This window comes from Budorcas taxicolor, chromosome 4 (assembly GCF_023091745.1).
Source record: "Budorcas taxicolor isolate Tak-1 chromosome 4, Takin1.1, whole genome shotgun sequence".
Taxonomy (NCBI): Eukaryota; Metazoa; Chordata; class Mammalia; order Artiodactyla; family Bovidae; genus Budorcas; species Budorcas taxicolor.
The window spans coordinates 40454701-40478230 of record NC_068913.1 but is presented as its reverse complement, the minus strand read 5'-3'; the positions used below and the strand labels follow the sequence as shown (position 1 = coordinate 40478230).

Below are 23530 nucleotides of genomic sequence, written 5' to 3'. Positions count from 1 at the left end.
CTGCTGGTTCAAAGGAACTACGGAGAGGATGCCCACATAAGAAATTTCTAAATAACCCATACAATTTCTCCCCAAGAAAAAAAGTTAGTTTAAATTATTTACTACATAACTACATCTACCTAGCCTTGGCAAAGTCAGCCAGCCAGATATCAACCATTCTCTGTCCTCCCTTGCCCTTAGCACTTCTACCTGGTGGAGGCAAACTACATACAGCTAGGAAGTACCCCATCCCTTCTGCCTCTTTTCCACTGTCGGCTTCCATTAGCCCTAACCTAGGGTGCAGGGTGGTAGGGCAGTAGGGGTTAATAATAAATCAAATTTGGAATTGAGACTGTGTTTTTGCTTTTTATATTTGGAGAAGGTGATGGCATGCCACTCCAGTACTCTTGCCTGGAAAACCCCATGGACAGAGGAGCCTGGAGGGCTGCAGTCCATGGGGTCGTGAAGAGTCGGACACGACTGAGCAACTTCACTTTCACTTTTCGCTTTCCTGCACTGGAGAAGGAAATGGCAACCCACTCCAGTATTCTTGCCTAGAGAATCTCAGGGATGGGGGAGGCTGGCGGGCTGCCATCTATGGGGTTGCAGAGTCGGACACGACTGAAGTGACTTAGCAGCATACTGTATTTATGTCTAAAAGTGACTGAGACCATCTTATTATCTGTTATCAGGAAAGTCATCTTTATCTAGTCATTTACTGAAAAAGTGTGAGTCTAACAAAATAAAATTAAATCTTTACAAGAAAGTGCCTGGCACAGTTGGACAAGGTGACTCAAAATGAATTGTAAATTTTATCAAAAGTATTGTGGCACTTGCCAATAATATAAAAATTTTGGGGTAGTGTTATTATTTGAATTAAATGAAATATATGCTTATAGTATGTTAATGTTACACTGTAATAGAAATATGAAAAAATCAGTAAAATGACTTGAATTTTATTTATTTCTAGCATAATTTCTTTGCACTTTTAAAGATTAATAAGTACTAGGAATCTCCAAAGAGGAAGCTATACAACATTTCCCAAATTTGTTTGGCCAGCAAACCATTACCCCAATTAAGAATCCTGTTTTAATTTCACTACCTATAACAGAATTGAGAAAACATGGCATGGTTGAATGAACAGTGTAAATACATGATACAGAAGATGGATACAATCACCATGATAGATGTTTATATGCAAGAACTGAGTCGATCTTGCAGTAGAAGCTATCACAAGGGCTAACTAACGTACCACTTTATTTTCAATAAGATCTAGGGTTTTTTTTTTATAGATCTTAAATATAATTGTGGTTTAAAATATCCTTCAAATTTCAAATAAGAGACTAGAATGCTTCATAAATTCAACCAGGGGAGAGGATTATAATCACTTTGTAACGTACACAGGACAACATTTACTGCACAGACAAGAAAAAACTTTGTCAGAGTGACTCTGGCACCATTTTGGACACACGACACACCATCAAATGAATGGACCGTCAGTCAAGTTGTTACAATATTCTTTTGGCCTCTCTTAAAAAATAACAAAACATAACCACACTTCAGTAACTATAAATTTTAGGCTCTATATCGGCAGAGCTGATGGACCTATAAACTTAGGGAATGTTTCAAGAAAACAATCTAAATATTACTGCTATATATACCTAGAATTACAATTAACTGTCTCTCCAATAAACAGGTAAGTCTATTCACCTATTGAGTTGGCAAGCATTAACTGATTTCCACAGCCCTTCAAAGGGGAAGTACAGAAAATAAGAATTACAATTAACTGTCTCTCCAATAAACAGGTAAGTCTATTCACCTATTGACTTGGCAAGCATTAACTGATTTCCACAGCACTTCAAAGGGGAAGTACAGAAAATAAGATTCTAAATTAAAATGCCAAAAATAGTTTTGCAAATCCAAATTTAAACAGCCAAATACTTTATACTCTAATGTATGTTTAGAAGTATGACATAACCAACTTAAATTTTCAGCTCATTATATACCAGTTCAGTTTAGTCACGCAGTCGTGTCCAACACTTTGAGACCTCATGGACTGCAGCACGCCAGGCCTCCCTGTCCATCACCAACTCCCAGAGCTTGCTCAAACTCATGTCCATCATGTCGGTGATGCCATCCAACTATCTTATCCTCTGTCATCCTCCTCTGCTCCTGCCTTCAATCTTTCCCAGGGGTCTTTTATCGTTTATTGGGGTCTTTTCCAGTGAGTTGGTTCTTCGTATCAGGTGACCAAAGTATTGGAGTTTCAGCTTCAGCATCAGTCCTTGCAATGAATATTCAGGCCTGATTTCCTTTAGGATTGACTGGCTGTATCTCCTTGTAGTCCAAGGGACTCTCAAGAGACGTCTCCAATACTGTTTTATATATATATAAACTTGAGTTTAAGCCTATTCCAATTTTTCCCTGGAAACAAAACTGTGTCTTAGCCAGCTTGGGTTGCCATAATAAAATAACACAGACTAGGTTATTTTCTCTGAGTTCTAGAGGCTGACAAGTCCAAGATCAAGGTGAGTGCCAATTTAGTTCCTGGTGAGAACTCTCTTTCAGGCTTACAGATTGCTGCCTTTCCTGCTGTCTCCTCACATGGCCTTTCCTGTGCAGGAATACCTCTTCTTATAAAACCACCAATCCTACCAGATTAGGGCCCCATCCTAATGACCTCATTTAACCTTGACTGTCCCCTAAAGATCCTATCCAAATATAGTCAGTCACCGCTGAGGGTTAGGACTCCAACATGTGAATCCATGTGGGACACAATTCAGTCCACAGCAATTTAAAAGATCCATAAAACTGTTATTGCTAATTGGTCTGTTATTCTATAATCCTGAATGAATTAAAGGGCTAGTATCTGTAAGATCAGAAGAATACTATATTCTTTGGCATTGGGCTTACTTTTGGTCAACATTTTCCTATCAGAAAATGAATACTATATTGCATTTATAAGATGAATGTATTATAGAAACATCATTAGAGAAAAACAATGAAATGAAGTGCAAACTTTCCCTCAGAAGTGGAATTTCTTCTCTTTGTCTCATACTTATTAAGCATGATCAAATTATCCTATCCTATAATTTTATTAGTACCTCATGTCTTCTCATGTTTCTACTATTTCACTGCTATGCTCTTAATGAGGAGTGATGCTAGTTAATTAAACTAAACCTTAAACACACACAGACACACACACACCCACACCCACAAGATGATCATTTCGTTAGAGAATCAATGGTATTTCTTAAAAGTGTCCTTTTTTTAGCCCTTACCAGATTTCTGATTTCATGGCTTTATGATTTAAATAGCATTTTTAAAGAAAAAAGAAAAGCTACTTTGTTAATATGATAACCATGATAATATTTTAAAGTCATTCACTTTTTTAGTCTTTAAACACACAACTCTACAGCATGAACTGATGTATCACCCAGAATTTCAAAAACTTTGTTTTTGGCAATTATCTGCTGAAAAAAAAATAACAGAAAACAATTTATATTATTGTATATTAAACCAAAATCATATTTGTAATAAATAAAAGCACAGACAACAAATACTCTAAAAACAAACAGGTATAGAAGTAGTGGGAATTTCTCAGCTCTCCTTAATCATCAGAGCATTTTTTATCATTGGTAGGAGTATTTTGATAAGATTTTAATTAAAATGACTTCAATTAAAAATGAATGTAAATATTTTCCATTTCTTTAATACTAAATTATATGAGATGTTCACTAAATCTTCTGTGCCAATCATTTCATGATATATGTAAGTCAAATTATATTTTACACATTAAAATTATATAGTTCTGTATGCCAATTATATTTCAAACTGAAAAAAAATAGGTAAATGCTTAATCTGCATCAACTGATACAGAATATAAAAGCATTATTAGATATCTAAAATACTCAATTATTGAGTCAGTTGTTTTGTTTCCAGGCATTATTCTTTCATTGCTATTCTGCTTGGCAATGTTTTCATGTTGAATTTTTCATTATTATTCATAAAGTAAAACTGTCTTACGATATATTCTTTTTTTGTGCTATATCTTTTTTTAAAATGAAGTGATATGAGTTAATTAACTTTTCACATTTCTAGAAAAAAATTCAAAACTTGCAAGTATTAATTTGAAAATTTTATAGAAATGACTCAACATGAGTACTTTCTTTGGCCATAAATTTGAATGTGTTTCCAATTTATTTTATGATTACTGACATATTATTGAGTTGATCTGACTTTATTTTATAATAATTCATCCACTCTTCTTACACATTATAGCACTTTACTGTAAAGTTGCCCCTAATGCCCTTTCATGGTTTTAATCTCCATTTTCTGGGGTTATACTTCTTACTTTAAATATTTTTCTCTCATTTTCCAACAGCCTTGACAATCTCTTTTTAAAGCTTGTGATTTCATTGCTAAAGTATACTTAAACACATTTTGCTACTTGAAATTTTAAATGTATATATTTATCAAACAAAGTTCAATTAAGCATAATCACTAAATTCAGCTAATCAGGTAAAAGGGAAAACTTTACAGTATATGTTGTGAAAGATCTAGCATGTGGGAAAATCAGGGTAATTTCTAAACATGTTTCTTACCATCCCTCAGACAAACTGCTGCTACACTTCACAGTGCCCTAGTATTTTATTTTACATAGCAATGGAACCTAGTGTTGAAAAAACATAGGACATTAATGCTGAAAGAAAAAGGCAGTAAACTATTTCAATATATTATCAATATTCTGCATATATCTCTAAAATATTAATTAAAAGATAATAGTGTCACTGAAAAATTGGAATTAGAAAGGAACTAATTCACTGAAGGTATAATCTAATCTGGTACTTACCTGTCATATCAAGAAAATTTATCAATAGTTTTGTCCTTTTAATATCAGTTCTTATTTTATTTTAAGGTGATAATGAGAAATACAGAGATTTACTTATATCCCATGATAAAAAGTATTAAATATATAATACTACTTTCTGATAAGGTAAAAGTTCAGGTATAAACTTTGTAGGGCTTTAGTATATTTGCTTAGTAGGTAATAGGTCAGGTATAAATTTTGTAGTGTTTCAGTATATTTACTTAGTAATTATATATTTGCTGCTAGTATGTTTAATGAACACATATACAGACATACAGTATCTGTATCAGTGTAATTTTACATATTTTCCTTTACACTAGTTTGTATTTCATAAAATCATCATATATTTATTTTATAGTGAGAAAAAAAGCATTTTAATGTTATATTTGCCTCAAAAGCAATTGTAAAGATCCTAAGATGTTTAACAGGAACACATATGTTATTCCAATCAAGATTCTGGAAGTGGAAGAACCCTATTAACATTTTACTTCAAAGAAATAGGTCATGCATTAATTCAAGATTATTTGTCTTGTACAGAAAACAACAGCTAAAACACTACCATGCACATACCTATACATCAACAGTTACGAAGTTCAAAACTTGCCAGTACTGAGATGTGAATCCCAAACCAGAAGCCTATCACAGGAAATACACCAGGCAAGCCTGAAAAACGCTCAGCAGTTTGCACCAGTGTAAGGATATGTAAGGATTTATGTAAACAGGCGAAATGAAATATGTCTATATAATCCTATGTCTGTAGGATTACTATCCCGTTTCTAACTTGGAACACTGAATGATGAGGAGGAAACTAACTTGCATGGAATTTATTTATCTTCAAAAGAAAATTTAAAAGTTGTGAAGAAAGACACAGAAAAAAGATCTTTTGATATTTTACTGAACTTGAATTAACTCAATACTCTTTAAAGATCTCAGGAAATTTATCTTTATTATTTCTCAACTAAAAGTGCTTTTATAATGTTTATTTATGAGGATAAAATTTGTTTGCCACAATATTTTGAGATAATTAAGTTAATTGAATAGAATGTCTCCATCATATAAAATAAGAAGGAAAAATGTATATCTCAAAAATAGATTTACACAATTTTTTAAAATTAACTTATTTTCTAATTGAACGATAATTGCTTTACAGAATTTTGCTCTTTTCTGTCAAACCTCAACATGAATCAGCCATAGGTATACATTTATCCCCTCCCTTTTGAACCTCCCTCCCAATCCCACCCCTCTAGGTTGATACAGAGCCCCTGTTTGAGTTTCCTGAGCCATACAGCAAATTCCTGTTGGCTGTTTATTTTACATATGGTAATGTAAGTTTCCATATTACTCTTTCCATACATCTCATCCTCTCCTCCCCGCTCCCCATCTGTAAGTCTATTCTTTATGTCCATTTCTTCTTTGCTGCCCTGTAAATAAAAATCCACATATTTTAATAGGTATACTTTTTTGAGCTACAATCTTGGTCCAAGGTCCCATCATTCCTCCTCAATTCTTGCCTTTTATGTCTGTTCTCAACCAACTATCCAGCATCTACCTTTTTATGAAAGTGTAATTCCTCATCCAAAAAACACCTCAGAGTTCCCTCTCTGTATGGACTTAATCTCTGTTTTCTCAAAACCTGTATGTTGAACACCTAATCTGCAATGCAACAGTATTAGTAAGTGGGGCCTCTGGGAGGTAATTAGGCATAGATGAGGTTATGAGGGTAGAACATTTGTAGTGGAATTAGTGTCTCACCTTCATAAGCAGATTGCTGCCATATGAAAAGAAGAAAAAATATCAGATCTCACTCTCTCTGCATGTGCACAAAGAAGTAGTCATCTGAGCACACGGCAAGATGGTGGCCATCTATAAAACAGGAAGCTCTCTGTACTTCACCAGAAATCAAACCTGTCAGCAGGTTGGACTTCCAGTGCCCAAAGCTATAAAAGTAAATCTGTATTATATAAGCCACTCTGTCTACAGCATTTTGTTAGAGCAGTCCAAATAGACTAAAACAATCTCAAAATGAAAATCAAAGTATTTTGCAATTATCCACAAGGCTGTATACAAGGAGGCCTCTGCTGCTACACCTGCTCCTTCCCACCTGCTACCTCAGCTATGCCCACTCTGGTCTTTAGGCTCTTTATGAACCTACCAGGCTCAAGATCTTGGTGCTTTCTCTTCCCTCTGCCTGCAACAGTATCTAGAGAACTTCAACTCTCATGCTTACCAACTACAGACTATGTTATCTTATCCACAAAGTCTTCCCTATCTTCATGTTTTAAATATCAACTCCCCAGCTCCTAACCCAGGAACTGCCTACGCTGTGCTGTGCTTAGTTGCTCAGTCATGTCCAGTTCTTTTCACCACCCGCCAGGCTTCTCTGTCCATGGGGATTCTCCAGGCAAGAATACTGGAGTGGGTTGCCAGCCCTCCTCCAGGGGATCTCCCCAACCCAGGAATCAAATCCAGGTCTCCCACATTGCAGGCAGATTCTTAACTGGGTCACCAGGAAAGCCAAAGAATACTGAGGTGGGTAGCCTATCCCTTCTCTGGGGGAACTTCCTGACTCAGGAATCGAAACGGGGTCTCCTATATTATGGGCGGATTCTTAATCAGCTGAGCTACCAGGGAATAGGGAAGCCCAGGAACTGCGTATAACCCTCTCTTATTTTATGTTTATCTCAAGCTTTTATTATGTTACAATATATCCCATCATTTAACTGTTTGTTTATTTTATGCCCTATCTCCATCACAATGGAAGCTCCCTGAGTGCAGGGATTTTTTAATCTGTTTGTTCACTGCTATATTTCCATCATAAACAGATTTTTAAAACAGCAAAAGTAAACTATTAGCACTCTCTAATTAAATAGTGCACATGTCCTGAAATAGACTAGTTGCTTATGAAAAACTACCACACAATCAGCAAAAGCCTAGCAGCTTTCTCTTCTGTAATTTTTACACTAACATAATTTTACATACAGTAGTTACATTTTCTATGACAAAACAAATGAACATTAAGAGAGGCAAGATAGGAGTAGGGGATTAAGAGATACAAACTAATATTTATAAAATAAATAAGCTACAAGGATATATTACACAGCATAGGGAATATAGGTAATATTTTATAGTACCTATAAACAGAATATAACCTTTAAAAAATTGTGAACCACTATGCTGTACATGTGAAATTTATGTAATGCTGTACACAAACTATATTTCAATGTAAGAAAAGATAAATTAGAACACAGTATTAGTGATTATAGATCATTTAATTTATAAATTGTTAAAGTATATGAGACCTCCAAGGATATTAATACAACTCCAGAGAATTCTTCCATCTTCCTCAATGAAAATCAGTGTACCTCTGTGACAGAAGTATGTTCATTTTTTAAATTTCTAAAATAGAAATTATAAATTGCCTAGTTTACCTCAAAAGGTAGTATAAGGACAAAAGTATCTAGTACCTGAAAGTTACGTAAGTTGGAGTTCCCTACTGTTTTCTCTTAGTAATGTATATTTTTTACAACTATAATAATTCTACAAATAAATATTAACATAAATTTCTAATGACAAATGACCAAAATATTCTATAAAAGCATTCCCTATACTTGAATAAAAATAATTAACACATTAATAAAGCTCTGTGATTAAAACAAATTGTCAGAATATTCAGCCCTTTCTATCGAGTTCACTATTTTTATACTGAAACAGATAAATTATTAAAAGATTAAGTGTAGTTTGAGTGCCCTCTAAAATAAAAGTATGAACCAGTAAAATCCTCAAAATTAAAAGCTTTCAGACAATATTTTAATTATATACACTATTTGAAAAGTTTAAATATATCATGGAGCAAAAGCAATCATATTGAATTCAAGGGAATTTCAAAAGTAATCACCTTTGGAAAATTAGAACACAAGATATCTTATGAGAATTCAGGGACACAAACTGTCTTTGAATGAAAGAAGAGGCTGTTCCCTTCAGTTAAGCCTTCAATTAAAGTATGCTTTCCCATTTATTAAATTCAGAATCTAGAATGATTCTGTACATCTGATATGTTTTGATGAACTGCATGAAAAATGCCAGTAATTATTAAATTTTCAAGATCTTGTTGACATTTCTGATTTTACTCCTATGTCATTTACTCACATAGCTCATAACACCGGATATGAATTTTAAAGCAATGCAGGCCAGGCAAGGTCAGAGTCTTACTGATGAGATTTCAACAAAAAAGGAGAAGCCAATATTTCTTCAAGATAAATAGGACTACATACACAATCCAAAGACAGAGCTTCTTTTTCTTTTTTTAAATTATGCCATATACCAAAATTTCTTACAATTTCTGAAAATATCTATTTCAATATCCTATCTTCCTGATTTTCAAAGTAATCAAAGTAATACTTTTTTACTTTTTAGCCTCTGACACTATTAAAATCATCCATTGTAAATATCCACTAACAGTTTATTCTAAATTAGAAACATTTACAAAAAGTCAAAACTCTTCTGTAGGATTTTAAAAGATACCTATACTATGTGACATCAATATGAAGAAAGGATACTTGGATTTACTTTATGTGTCAATTTTATGTTTGTTCCAGCATAAAATAGATGAAGACATTAATGAATGTGACTTCAATGAAAAAAAAAAAAAGAGCAAAAGAAATAAGAAAATGAAGATTCTCATGCAAAATCAGTATTTTACTGACTTCTGTGGAGTTAGATCTTGGCTCGCAAGTAATATGAGTCAAAATTAAGTTGAAAGAAAACATCAGAATTTTATCTATTACAGTACTGTCAAGTATAAAGTTTAAAATTAGAATTTATATGAAACGACTCCATTTTTTATCAGTGGTGTGGACTTTCACTAAAGACTCAGCTTGAGTTTCCTCTTCAAAAAATTTGAACAAAGCTACAGTAATAAAATGAGACACCATAATTTACTGGTGTATAATTTACTAGACTGGTGAATTAGGTTCTAATGATTTTAGGTTCTAATTACCTAGGGAAAAATGCATTTTTCACTATTTATTCAATATCACTTCATTGAAAAGTTAATCAAAGTTATTTTTTTCTATTCCCTGGATAACCTACTCCTAAAGAGATACCTTTCTCCTCTCTATTTTCAGCCTTTTAATAGTTTAACAACAACAAATCTCTCTACTATAAGCAAGGCAAGCAGAATAGGTTGGTGGGGAAGCTAGCTGAAAAGCAATAAAAAATCCTATTTGGATTATTTCATTAGTTTGTGTTTGCATTTAAATACATATTTTATAAGACTATGCCCCAAACTGTTAGTCATGATTAGCTTCAGGAGGTGTTATTGTTTGACACCTTTATTTTCTATTTTAAACATGCATGCCATATTAAAATTTCTTCTACTGTGGTGACACAGCTTTTAGAAAAAGAAATTTGTTTTTAAAATGTGTGAGGTTGCTGTGGCCCAGAGTAGGCTGCTCCAAGATATGCCTCAGTGGCATATTGATTATTCTGAATCAAGAGTTATGTGAGAAACAGCCAATGGAAAATAAAACATAAAAAAATATAACCATGTCTCTCTTACCCTCTAAAAGTAGGAAATACATCTTCCACATGAAGGTATGTACTCCTATTAGCAGAGGTAAGGAATTCAAAGCTAAGCAAGCTGTACAAACATATGTTGTTACTTCGTTAGTCAGCTACGCCAAACACAAGCTGCCTTGTCTTATCTCTTCACATATTGTTTGTTTAAAAACGATATGTAATTGGCCTGCTTTGGACACTGTGAGGATACCATTTCTATGACTTGCTCTACTCTGATCTGTCGTGTCTGACTCTTTACAGCCCCATGGACTATATCCTGTCAAGCTCCTCTGCCCCTGGGATTCTCCAGCTAGAATACTGGAGCACCCATTTCCTACTCCAGGTGATCTTCCCAACCCAGGCATCAAACTCATGTCTCTTGTGTCTCCTGCATTGGCAGGCATATTCTTTACCACTAGCACCACTCATATGTGCAAACTGATTTTAAATTAATCTATTAATCTGTCTTCTGTCAATTTTAGACCAGCCGAAATAATTCAAGAAGAACTGGGGAAGAGGGAGATTTCTCCCTGGACAAAGTTCTGTTATCCTTCTCAAGAATTTAATGGGAAGTTTGAGAATATCTGGATAATCACTATTAGCAACAAAACAGAAACACGATCATGAAAGTCTGCTAACAAATTAAAAACACTCAAGCTGGCCTCATGTTTGTTCAACATAGTGATACAGACCAGATAACAGCGACGTGATGACCACAGAGTAGCGACATACAAATGCTTTGACTCAGAAATTTTATATCCAACCACTCTGTTCTTCTAAAGTGAATTCAAAAGAAAGATATAATTTTAGAGTAATAAGATTATATCTTGCTGACATACCCCCCCAAAAAAAAGCAGGTGCTAACAATTTCTAATAGAAATAAAGTGGATGAAACATTATTTTTAAAAAAATGAGAAACACAACCACACAGCTCAGTATTATCTGATGTTGTTGTAAGTTACAAAATTTAACAGCAAACATCAAAAATACTTTCAAAAAGAGAATGTAGCAAAGTAAAAACAAAAAAATATGAAAATCAAACCTGGATCCTAGTAATTTCTAAAAGGACTTACAATCAATAGGGTTAAGTTGTAAAGAAATGAAATTATGTAACTACTTACCTACACCATATTGTTCCTATCATACAGCAAAATCATATGTTTAATATCTTTAAAGAAATGACATGATGAAAACATGTACTTTTAAAAATATTAAAAAGGTGAAACAAAATGAATGAGTAAAATAAAACAGAAGATGAGATTTATATTATGAAATTAGTCAGGCATGTACTTAAAAATTCCCTTTTAAGCAACAATCTCAGAGTGAATCCAAAAAACAAAAGCTAATTTCTTGTGTTTCTTCTGTACTTAATTCTTTTCATCTAAACAAACTTTAGTCTTCCCTGTAGCTCAAACAGGAAAAAACCTGCCTGCAATGCGGGAGACCCAGGTTCGATCCCCAGTTCGGGAAAATCTTCTGGAGAAGAGAATGGCAATGCCCTCCAGTATTCTCGCCTAGAGAATCCCATGGACAGAGGAGCCTGGTGGGCTACAGTCTGTGGGATCGCAAAGAGTTGGACACGACTGATTGACTAACACTACTACTTAGTAAACTTCATTTGTAATTAGTCATAACAGCAAACATTTATATAATGCTTACTTTGAGTTTGGCACTATTGTGGAAACTCAAGTATATTAACTTACTTTATTCTCAAATGAACTTTTGGGCTAGTAATTTTATCCCCATTTTACAGGTGCAAAAAATGCTTGCCCAGAAAGTTAATAAATTTGCCCAAGGAAATACTGTTAAAATTTAGGTTTGAAATTTAACAACCTAGGCTGTCTGTATCCAGAATCCAGGCAATTATGTATATACTCTGGACACTCAATACACTTTGCAGTGTTTTTAATTAAGGGGACTATTAGAAACACACTTCTTAAAATCTCAAGTGGTTCTTTCTCCTTACCATTTACTTATGTGAAAGGCAGGGTATAAGCAGGAAGGGTAGGAACTGGTTAGAAAAGGATAACATCTAAAACCAGAGCTGTGGTTGGGCAAAGACTCTGCTTTCTGGGTCACAGCTCATCTTCCTATGCAATTACGTTGCCTTTAGGAGAATTCCTAGTTAGAACTGTCAGGCTCTGCCCTTATTAGCACATAGGGTGTCCAGGGAATATCACTGCCATAAGCTTCCTCCTCTGTATCTTCCTAAAAACTACTCTCCTCCCTTCCTTGCAGTGAAGCCTGCTCACTCAATTTGAAGTTTCTCTTTTTCTTTATGCTGCTAAGCTACTGCTAAGTCACTTCAGTCGTGTCCGACTCTGTGCAATCCCATATACGGCGGCCCACCAGGCTCCCCCGTGCCTGGGATTCTCCAGGCAAGAACACTGGAGTGGTTTGCCATTTCCTTCTCCAATGCATGAAAGTAAAAAGTGAAAGTGAAGTCGCTCAGTCATGTTAGACTCTTAGCGACCCCATGGACTGCAACCTACCAGGCTCCTCCATCCATGGGATTCTCCAGGCAAGAGTGCTGGAGTGGGGTGCCACTGCCTTCATTTATTCCTTTACCCAACGCTTTTCTACCTTGAGTTCACAATAAACTAAGAGGGAGGTATCTTTACATTGTAGGGTAAGGCAGAGATCAGAGAGAGAGAGAGACAGGTAAAACACAGTAAGCTGTGGTAAGAACTGGAGAGTCTACAGTGTACATTGCTCTTTCTTTACCAGTTTGGTGTCTTTGTAAAAATGTTTGTGTGCACTAATGCTACATAGTTTTAATTTTTTATAAATGCATGTATTACTTTGGAAGTTATTGATACCAACTGGAAAGGCAGAATTATTTGTTAAAAGAGTAGGGCACCTCCACGGCTACAGGCTCTCCCACAATTATTCACATAGTGAGGCCTGATGACAATATACTACTCATGGAAACTAGGTTTCTTCTTTTGCATAAATCAGAGTTTACCATAGACTCTTAAATAACATGTAAATGAGAGCATCAAATTTGCTCCCTTTTTTTTTTTCAAAAATAAAATACATAAGATAGATTAAAAACATGGTATTCCAAGAGTTGTGCACATCCTTTTACTTACAGCCCTCATAGATGTCAGTGGGAATATGAACGGCTGCGTGCTGATAGGATATTTGTCGCCCAAAATTAGCATCATCGATAAAAACAGGTTTTATCCTCTGGCTGCCTGGTTCACTATCATTCTTTTCTGGCTATAAAGAAAAGACAGACAATAAAGAGAATATTACAATGTATCCTAACACAGATATTCTCACATTCACGTCTTCATTTCCAAATGCATATTCTTGTAAGAATATTTTAAAATATTCCCATGATAATATCAGACACCACAAATTTCCATTCAGCCACTAACATTCACGTTGTATCTTCATGATAGGATTCACATTATAACCTAATTTCTCTCCTAATTTCCTAAAAATTGGAGTCACCCAGGAACATCCTGAGAGGACCAGAGCTTTCCCATGTACAGCACTTATTAAAATGTTAAAGAATAGAATACACCAAAATGAAAAGTTCCCCCTTGAAATAAATGCACAACTTATGCTACAACTTCATATAATTCTTGGTTTGATAACTAATCTTACACATGAACACAAGAAGTGATAGCGGTGAAGGATTATTTTGTCATATTCCCTTGATTTTTGCATGTTTTCCATGTGTATCAATTTTTGCTTTAAAAAAGGAAAGTACAAATGCTCTGAAAGAAGAGATCTATTGTAACTCTAAGTACAATTGAATCTTAACTTCAACCAAGTTGTCTCCTGAGGTAGGAGCAAAGATTCAATCAATATTGATTCAAGAAAATTCCACAGAGTATAAGGTTGAAGATTAATTTTCTACCTATTTGAACTATGCTTCTGATTATTAAATTACCCTGGCAAGGTAATTTAGTTTCTCCTCTGGCAAGTAACTAAGAATCTCACTCATTTATCCAAAACACATATCCACTTTCCTAAAGTAATTTCCACAAAACAAAACTGAAAAAAGAACCACAACATCTGACTAGTTTACAGCACACTGCAGTAGTACAACTGATAAACCAGAGAAAGAACTTAAGTGGACAATCTCATAAGGGTGGTAGGATGTGGCAAAATCAAGCTTTACAAACATGTGATAGTGTCCAACTTTCTAGATGGCTCTGAAAATTTGGACAACCAGATAACCCATTAGTATCCCAAGATATTTTAATACTCTCTCTCTCTCTCTCTCTCTCACACACACACACACACACACACACACACACACACACACACACTTCTTGGGGAAGCTGCAGCATGGGAAAGATTATTTAGACACAAATATTAGCAAAAGGGCTTTAAAAAAAATCAATGATTTCTAAAGCTGCCAGTCCAACTCATTATTATGTAATGAAATCAATTTAACAGGTCATGACTAAATTATTTTTCAATTGAAACAATGTTGAAAGAAAACATGAAAATACATTCTCTATAATAAGGAGAAGGACTATATTTGACTTCCCTGGTGGCTCAGACGGTAAAGCGTCTGTCTACAGTTTGGGAGACCCAGGTTCAATCCCTGGGTTGGGAAGATCCCCTGGAGAAGGAAATGGCAATCCACTCCAGGACTATTGCCTGGAAAATCCCATGGACAGAGGAGCCTGGTAGGCTGCAGTCCATGGGGTTACAAAGAGTCGGACACGACTGAATGACTTCACACTATCGCACTATGGTTTAGTTAGATATGACTCTGTGTGCATGTGTGCACATCTGGGTATATGATATTCCGACTGCAAAATTTGTCATCGATAAGCAGAGTTAAAGAAGGATCATTATTTTTAATCCATGTGAAAGAAACAAAGATATAATTGCCCCTCTAGTAACAAACTGAATATACAAAATAATGAAACAGTAGTGCTGAAAGTCTAAAATTTGACAAAAAGCCTATAAGCAGAAATTACTAATCCATATTATTTTCTAAAACAAAGGTTAGGTATGTGCAATGTTAAGGATAAGAAAAAGAAAGAATGATAAGGCAAAGAAACACCACAGAACAAAACACTTAACACATCTACCATGATTCCAACTATTAATAAAGGAAAGAATAAACATAATAACTGGCATTTGGTCCTGGATTCAGTCATGAATTTTCTTATAATTTAAAATTCATCCTCTATTCTATGATTATCTATGGGCACAACTGACTTGAATAAGAGGATGGAACATTAAAATAAACTACTTCCATTAATAATATGAATGTAAAGAGGGTCTCACCAAATAAATGATGTAATTATGCTTCCCCACTGCAAACATTCTGAATTCATAAAAAGCCTCAATATTTATTTTAAAGCAGAGGCTTCTAAGAGTTTAGTCCTTGAAGAAGCAATATCACCAACCACTGAAGCATTTTAGAATGCAAGTCAGAGGTTCCACCCTAGGCCCAGTCAATCAGAAATGTCAGGAAAGCGTTAGTCACTCAATCGTGCCTGACTCTTTGCAACCCCATGGACTGCAGCCCACCAGGCTCCTCTGTCCATGAGATTTTCCAGGCAATGATACTGGAGTGGGTTGCCATTTCCTTCTCCAGGGGATCTTCCCAACCCAAGGACTGAACCCAGGTCTCCTGCATTGCAGGCAGATTCTTCACTGACTGAGCTACAAGGGAAGCTCCAATGTCAGGAAGGGGACCAGCAATTCAGTAATTCAACAAACCCTCTCAGGTGATTGTGGTACACATTAAAACTCCAAGTTCCCTGCTTTAAACTATTAATAAATTAGACACACAATTTTTTTCATTAAAAAATTAGAATTGACTAGTAATAAGCATATTAACGGATGTCTCAATTTTTCTACCTTCCACAGGCAGAGGGTTATTATTACTGAATAACAGATGCATGCACACAGCAATATGGCCAGTATTATTTGTCAAAGGATATTTGAAGAGAAAACAGTCCCTGCAGATTCTATAAGGGTTGGATGCAACTTAAAATAAGTTGAGGTAGTAATACTCTTCTACTCTTACATTAAGGAAATAAAAAAGCACATTGGCACATCAAAACTCTGAGATAAGCTCCACTAAAGAAAATAACATTTACCCTCAGTGTTCTCAAGTTTATGTGATGCCGATTGTTTGTTTGTTTTCATATAAAACCTATTACAAACCACATACTTACAAAAAAAAACACAGAAAGGCTTGGTAGAAAGTAAAGATATCAGAAGAGTTGGTTCTCCTCAGTTGTATTTAATAATGTCTTGGACTGTTTCTTAGACTTCAGCTTTCTGACTTAGGAATGATGCTGGGCTACCTATTAGGTGTGATACCTATTCCCTGGGGCATATCAGAGTCACCTGGGAAACTTGTTCCCCCACCAATAAGCATCAAAACACAGTGAGGAGGATGTTTTTGGAAAGAAACTCTCAGTTAATTCTAATATCCTCTCCTACCTAAATTAAGAACACTCAAACTAAAGATCGGAGAAGGCAATGACACCCCACTCCAGTACTCTTGCCTGGAAAATCCCATGGATGGAGGAGCCTGGTAGGCTACAGTCCATGGGGTATCTGAGAGTTGGACATGACTCAGTGACTTCACTTTCACTTTCCACTTTCATGCATTGGAGAAGGAAATGGCAGCCCACTCCAGTGTTCTTGCCTGGAGAATCCCAGGGACGGGAGCCTGGTGGGCTGCCGTCTATGGGGTCGCACAGAGTTGGACACAACTGAAGTGACTTAGCAAACTAAAGAAACTATAAAGCTATTTTCAGTTATGGAAAAATTACAATTCCATTTCTACAATTTTAGAAAATATTATGTTAGTTTTTATAAATACATTTTCCCAGAAATCCCATTTATATCTTGATAAAATTTTAGACGTATGAAAAGTAGAAAGATTAGGTGATAGATAAGAGATAGCTAGTGAAGTATATATCTGAATTAAGATTAGGAATATGTGGATAAATGCAAATATTTCATTCATTCACTCAAGAAATAGAGTGGTAGAGTGGAGGAGAGAGGATTTAATGATAATTCTTATAGAAATGTCATTTAATATTCAAATCTTGAAACAAACATGCAACAATAGTAAAATGGTCACAATAATCTATTATGACAAATACAATTTAATGTTGTTAAGTAATATAAAAGAGTAATTACATCAGGAATTACATATATGCTGTATTTGTTTTTAAATGTTTTTAGGTTTAAAAGTAGATGTTAAGCACAGAGTAGGAAGAGAAAAAATAGCCTATATTTTTAGAGGGATGAGAGGAAAAGAAAAATGAAAGGATGAGTGTATATGAGCAACATTATCAGCACTTTCATTAGTTTTATAGTTTTAATGGTGTTCATCCTTGTGCTTTCTCGTTGTTTCCAATATAATACAATAAACATGTATTATACTTGTAACTAAAATATTATGTTCTTTCTAGAGTACTATTAAGCATTATACAATTATCTTACTAAGGTGCAAGTTGCTTCTATTTCCTCTGAATCCTCTCACACTTAAAAAATTGTGCTTTAAATGCATTGTAATACTGGTTTCCTCGGTGTGTATGCCCAGCAGTGGGATTGCTGGGTCATAAGGCAGTTCTATTTACAGTTTTATAAGGAATCTCCACACTGTTCTCCATAGTGGCTGTACTAGTTTGCATTCCCACCAACAGTGTAAGAGGGTTCCCTTTTCTCCATGCCCTCTCCAGCATTTATTGCTTGTAGACTTTTGGATCGCTGCCATTCTGACTTGTGTGAAATGGTACCTCATTGTGGTTTTGATTTGCATTTCTCTGATAATGAGTGATGTTGAGCATCTTTTCATATGTTTGTTAGCCATCCATACGTCTTCTTTGGAAAAAAGTCTATTTAGTTCTTTGGCCCATTTTTTGATTGGGTCATTTATTTTTCTGGACTTGAGCTGCATAAGTTGCTTGTATATTTTTAAGATTTGGGAGAATGGCATTGAAACATGTATACTATCAGGTAAGATACGAATTGCCAGTCTATGTTTGATACAGGATGCTTGGGGCTGGTGCACGGGGATGATCCAGAGAGATGATACAGGGTGGGAGGTGGGAGGGGGGTTCAGGATTGGGAACTCCTGTACACCCATGACTGATTCATGTCAATGTTTGGCAAAACCAATAGACTATTGTAAAACAAAATAAAGTAAAAATAAAAATTAAAAAAATGCATTTTAATAAAATATTTGCACTTTTAAACTTCCATGCAGGGAATTCCCAGGTGGTCCAGTGGTTAGACTCAACGCTTTAACTACTGGTACTTGGTTCAATCCTTGGTTGAGGAAATAAGATCCTGTGGGCTACATGCACAGCCAATAAAGAAATTAAATAAATCACCATATAGAGGGCATTGAAGAGTAACTGAAAATAGTGTACTTCTCAACTTACATATTCATGTATCAAGTCTAGTTTTACTGTGCAGCTGCTAAATATATTAAGAAAAAATTATATTGCTGTTGTCCATGGCCCCCCTTTATTACAGTTTCCATAAACTGCAATAAGTTCATGAAAATATTAAACTTTCTAAAATACAACTCATTTGGTTAAACGTATGAAATTACTGTTTCTGATATCATAATCCATCTTTACTTTTCTTGGTATACTATGTAATTATATAGTATACTTAATATACAGCAAATACTGGACACAAAGGAATTGGCTAAGAAAAGGAACGTGAAGAAAAGCTACTCAATACATATTGTTTAATGTGTTAGTTAAAAATTTCAAATAAATTTTCCCCCTGGAATTAAGATTTCCTTGTTTACCAGATCATATATTAAAAAAATTAAGTTAAAAGTGTCTCTTTTCAACATTTTTCTCCTGAAACAAATCTTCTAGATTCTCCAGACTACCCTATATAAATGCATACAGAGACACTAAGGAGGTAAATTCCAAAATGTACTCAAATTTGCTAAAACACATAAGTGAAACATGAGAAGCATGTTCCTCGGGCTAATCATCTAAATGTAACTTCAGTTATTAAATAACAGATTGGATCACTCAAGAGACAGAGGTACCACCCGGTGCTGGGTGGGTCATTCAGTTTTACAAGCAGTACATACTACTAAAATTAATTTGGAAAGTCATAATGAAAACTCTATGACACACACAAAATAATTTTGCATATTTAATATATTTTTAAATGAAACACTAATAATTGATTTTTATAATAAAATTTTGTTTTTTTTAATTTTGTTATCTTTTAATGTTAAAACTATTTCTAACAACAGCAGATCATTCAGAAATTTAAAGTTTATATATTTCACATAAATTGCCGTAGAAACTAGCTTAATCACTATGCACAATACAAACTAAACATGTACACTGAAAAACTTTGTTCACAATCACATTATGGCTAAGTTTACCTTCTCCTGCCCTCTGTCATTTTTTGTGTCCCTAAAACCAAAAGAAAATGAAAGCAAGTGAAGGTGAAAGTGAAAGCCGCTCAGTCGTGTCTGACTCTTTGAGACCCCATGGACTGTACAGTCCCCAGGGTTCTCCAGGCCAGAATACTGGAGTCGGTAGCCTTTCCCTTTTTCCAGGGGATCTTCCCAACCCAGGGATCAAACCCAGGTCTCCCTCATTGCAGACGGATTCTTTACCAGCTGAGCCACAAGGGAAGCCCAAGAATACTGGAGTGGGTAGCCTATCCCTTCTCCAGCGGATCTTCCCGACCCAGGAATCCAACCAGGGTCTTCTGCATTGCAGGTGGATTCTTTACCAACTGAGCTATGAGGGAAGCCAAGAGAAAATGAGTTAACACTAAATAAGAGCAGAGACTCTCCATAGAGGTATCACAATGGTTATTTTCATCTCACTAGTGAAGGGGTTGGAGAAGACAATGGCACCCCACTCCAGTACTCTTGCCTGGAAAATCCCATGGACGGAGGAGCCTGGTAGGCTGCAGTCCATGGGGTCGCGAAGAGTGGGACACGACTGAACGACTTCACTTTCTCTTTTCACTTTCATTCATTGGATAAGGAAATGGCAACCCACTCCAGTGTTGTTGCCTGGAAAATCCCAAGGATGGGGGAGCCTGGTGGGCTGCCGTCTATGGGGTCGCACAGAGTCGGACACGACTGAAGCGACAGCAGCAGCAGCAGCAGCAGTGAAGGGATTAAACGAATGGGTTCTTGTGTACTGAACCAAGTTCTTCAAAAACCAAAGACTATAGACTTGTATAAAAGTCTCCAAAGTCTATATGTGTATATTTTAAAACTTCCACCCCCAAGTACATCCTTTTCTTTTTTACAATATCTACTTAATAGATATTATTTACAATAGGGCCTTGCCACTTTTACAATATAGATATTTTTGATTCTTGAAATTTTTTGTCACAGTTGTATTCCCAGTATCAAATAAAATTTTGGATACATAATGTGCCTCTAGGTATATTATCACCTAGTGAAAATAATAATCATAGACGTATGATATTTACAGTAGACTTCCATGGGACACCAAGACTAAAAGGCTGCTCTACACTGACATGTTATCAGCTCTATGGATTAAAAGATAAGACTGGCTCTGTAACCACTATTTACCACTGGAATCTAAGCATGGAGGCTGGTTACCAGTTCTGACTGATATATAGGAAAGCCTCCCTTTCAGTAAATCACTTGCATCAATAAGCAGTGGAGATTCATCAGGGCAGCTGCAGCTGCCCATGCCCAGTTAATGAATAATGAATAGAGAGAAAAAGATGCTGAACCTTCAGCCAGTTATAATTTTTCTGGTCAGGGTGTTAGGCCACGCTGAACTGTAAATAATGAATTCAGTTATGGTGCAATACGAACACCATCCAGTCTCCTGAGTTAATTGGTTTAAGCTGCTATTTTTCTCCTTGAGGACGCTATGACTCAAAGATGTACTGCGTCAATGAGTAGAAGTGAAATGGAAATATGAGTTGGATGACACTGAATATACGACACTAAAATGATACTAAGGATTTTGATATATTTGTACATATGCTCTATTGAATCACAACAGTAAGAAAACAAAAAAAAATTATAAAGAAATGAATAGCATATTATCCACAGAAAAAAAAAAAGATGAGTTCAGCTAATCTTGGCTGATGAAGAAATAAAAGTTTTCTTCTAAATTCAGAAGATTTCTCCAGGTCGTCAAGTAGTTAAAATTTTTAACTCCTTCGATTTACTCTATGGAAAAACTATAACATGGATTCCTCAGAGGCAATTTACTCAATATACTAAGAAAAGAATGTTTCACAGTTAATATAAAAGATACACATAACATTAGTGGTCAGAAGAAACTTGAATGAATAATTCTATTTCTTAAAATTAGATGCACTGTTAAGTCTCCACGTGTTCTTCTACTACAATTACGATAAATAAAAGAGAAAGAAGAAACAGTCTGAAATAACCTGACTTTGGTGGCAGGGAAAACAGTAAGCAACTGAAACTGTACAATTACACAGAGGAAAAGTTTAAAAACACATAGGGGATATTAAAGCAAAAAATACATACATTTTCTAAATATGATGAAATGATTCAAAGATAAATATGAATATGAAACATAAAATTGAACTAAAATGTCAAAAAGGGATAGTGATCACTGTAGTAACTTGCATATTAAATTTTAAGAGCAAAAATAGGCATTCTTCAAATAAAATATACTGAGGTTGCTGATGAAAATTACAATGGTAACGTTTGTGCTTAGTCGCTCAGTCATGTCCAACTCTTTATGACCCCAGGACTGTAGCCCATTAGGCTCCTCTGCCCAAGGGAATTCTCCAGGCAAGAATACTGGAGTGGGTTGCCAAGCCCTCCTCCAGGGGATCTACCCAACCCAAGGCTCAAGCCCAGGTCTCCCGCAATGCAGGTGGATTCTTTACCATCTGAGCCACTAGGGAAGCCGATAACATTAAGTAGGAATACAGGATCTGAGGATATTCTCAAAGTGAAGTTGATGAATTTTTATTGATAGTTTGCATGCTGGATGAATGCTCGTCAATCACCCATCCAGGACCTAGCACACAGTGAGCATGAAAGCCATCACAACCATAGTACAGGTAAGTGTTATGACAAGAGCTGGAAGCTGATGTAAACTCTGTGAGCAGTATAAATTTGCAAATTATCACCATTAGAAAGGAATGGAATACTCTAAAAACATATACATATCTATTCTATATATAAATATGTAACCTAAATTTTAGGGAGTGACAGAGAGGGTATTTTCTCTACAAAGGGACTGTGAAATGATTTCTTGCAAATGAAAAGCACTGTGTGATTTCAAATAGTCTAAAAGGTCAAACAGCACTCCCACTGGAAAGCACGTAGTGGTATATACACATTGCATTATGAAAGATTTAAGTGAGGCCAATCTATTTCTAAAAAAGTTAAAAGCAAATTTTTATATTGTAAAGATTATAACAGACAGACATACTTAAAAAAAAAATACTGTCAGGGCAAAAGAAGTTTAAAAAAATTGGTAGAGTAAAAGGATCAGTTTTTTATCCTTGACATCTGAGGCAAAGACTAACACCTTACAACTAATGTACAAAGAGCCCAGACTCCAGGAAACCAAAACCCTACTATATTTATAAAGAAATGAAAACCTCTCAATGGCTCACAAGACTCTGAAGGATCTACTTCTGGCCTCACTCTTCATCCACGTCTCCTGCCCTGTCCTCCTTGTTGTTCATGTTCTTGCTGCACAGGCCTGTTTTTCTGCTCCTTACACACATCCTGCTCTTCCTGGTTTAAGGCCTTTGTGCTTGTTGTTCCCATTGCCTGGTACGCTGTTTCCTGGTCTTTTTTAATAGTATCAGATTATTCTTCAACATCTCTTGGAGATTTTCCCATCTAAATTACTGCTCATAAAACCATGGAAACATTACATCATATTTATCACCTTCAGAGCAATGTAGATGTGACTGACTCTACGGAATTGCACATTAAGGTCTGTCAAACATTCATTAACACACAAAATTTAAGTCATATCCTAAGATATAACCTTAGGCTATATCTTAACATGGACAGAATTTGGATAGAATTCATGGCATCTGGTCCCATCCCTTCATGGCAAATAGATGGGGAAACAGTGAGAAAAGTGGCAGACTTTATTTTGAGGGGCTTCAAAATCACGGCAGATGGTGACTGTAGCC

At 35.4% G+C, this 23530-nt stretch overlaps 1 protein-coding gene across 1 annotated transcript in view; it reads right to left on the bottom strand.

Moving 5' to 3' along the window:
* CACNA2D1 (calcium voltage-gated channel auxiliary subunit alpha2delta 1) overlaps positions 1-23530 on the bottom strand; it is a 532663-nt gene that overhangs the window by 172742 nt on the left and 336391 nt on the right. The window contains exon 6 of the mRNA XM_052638827.1: positions 13498-13627. Coding sequence (XP_052494787.1) covers positions 13498-13627 — 130 coding nt within the window. The remainder of the gene's footprint in view (positions 1-13497; positions 13628-23530) is intronic.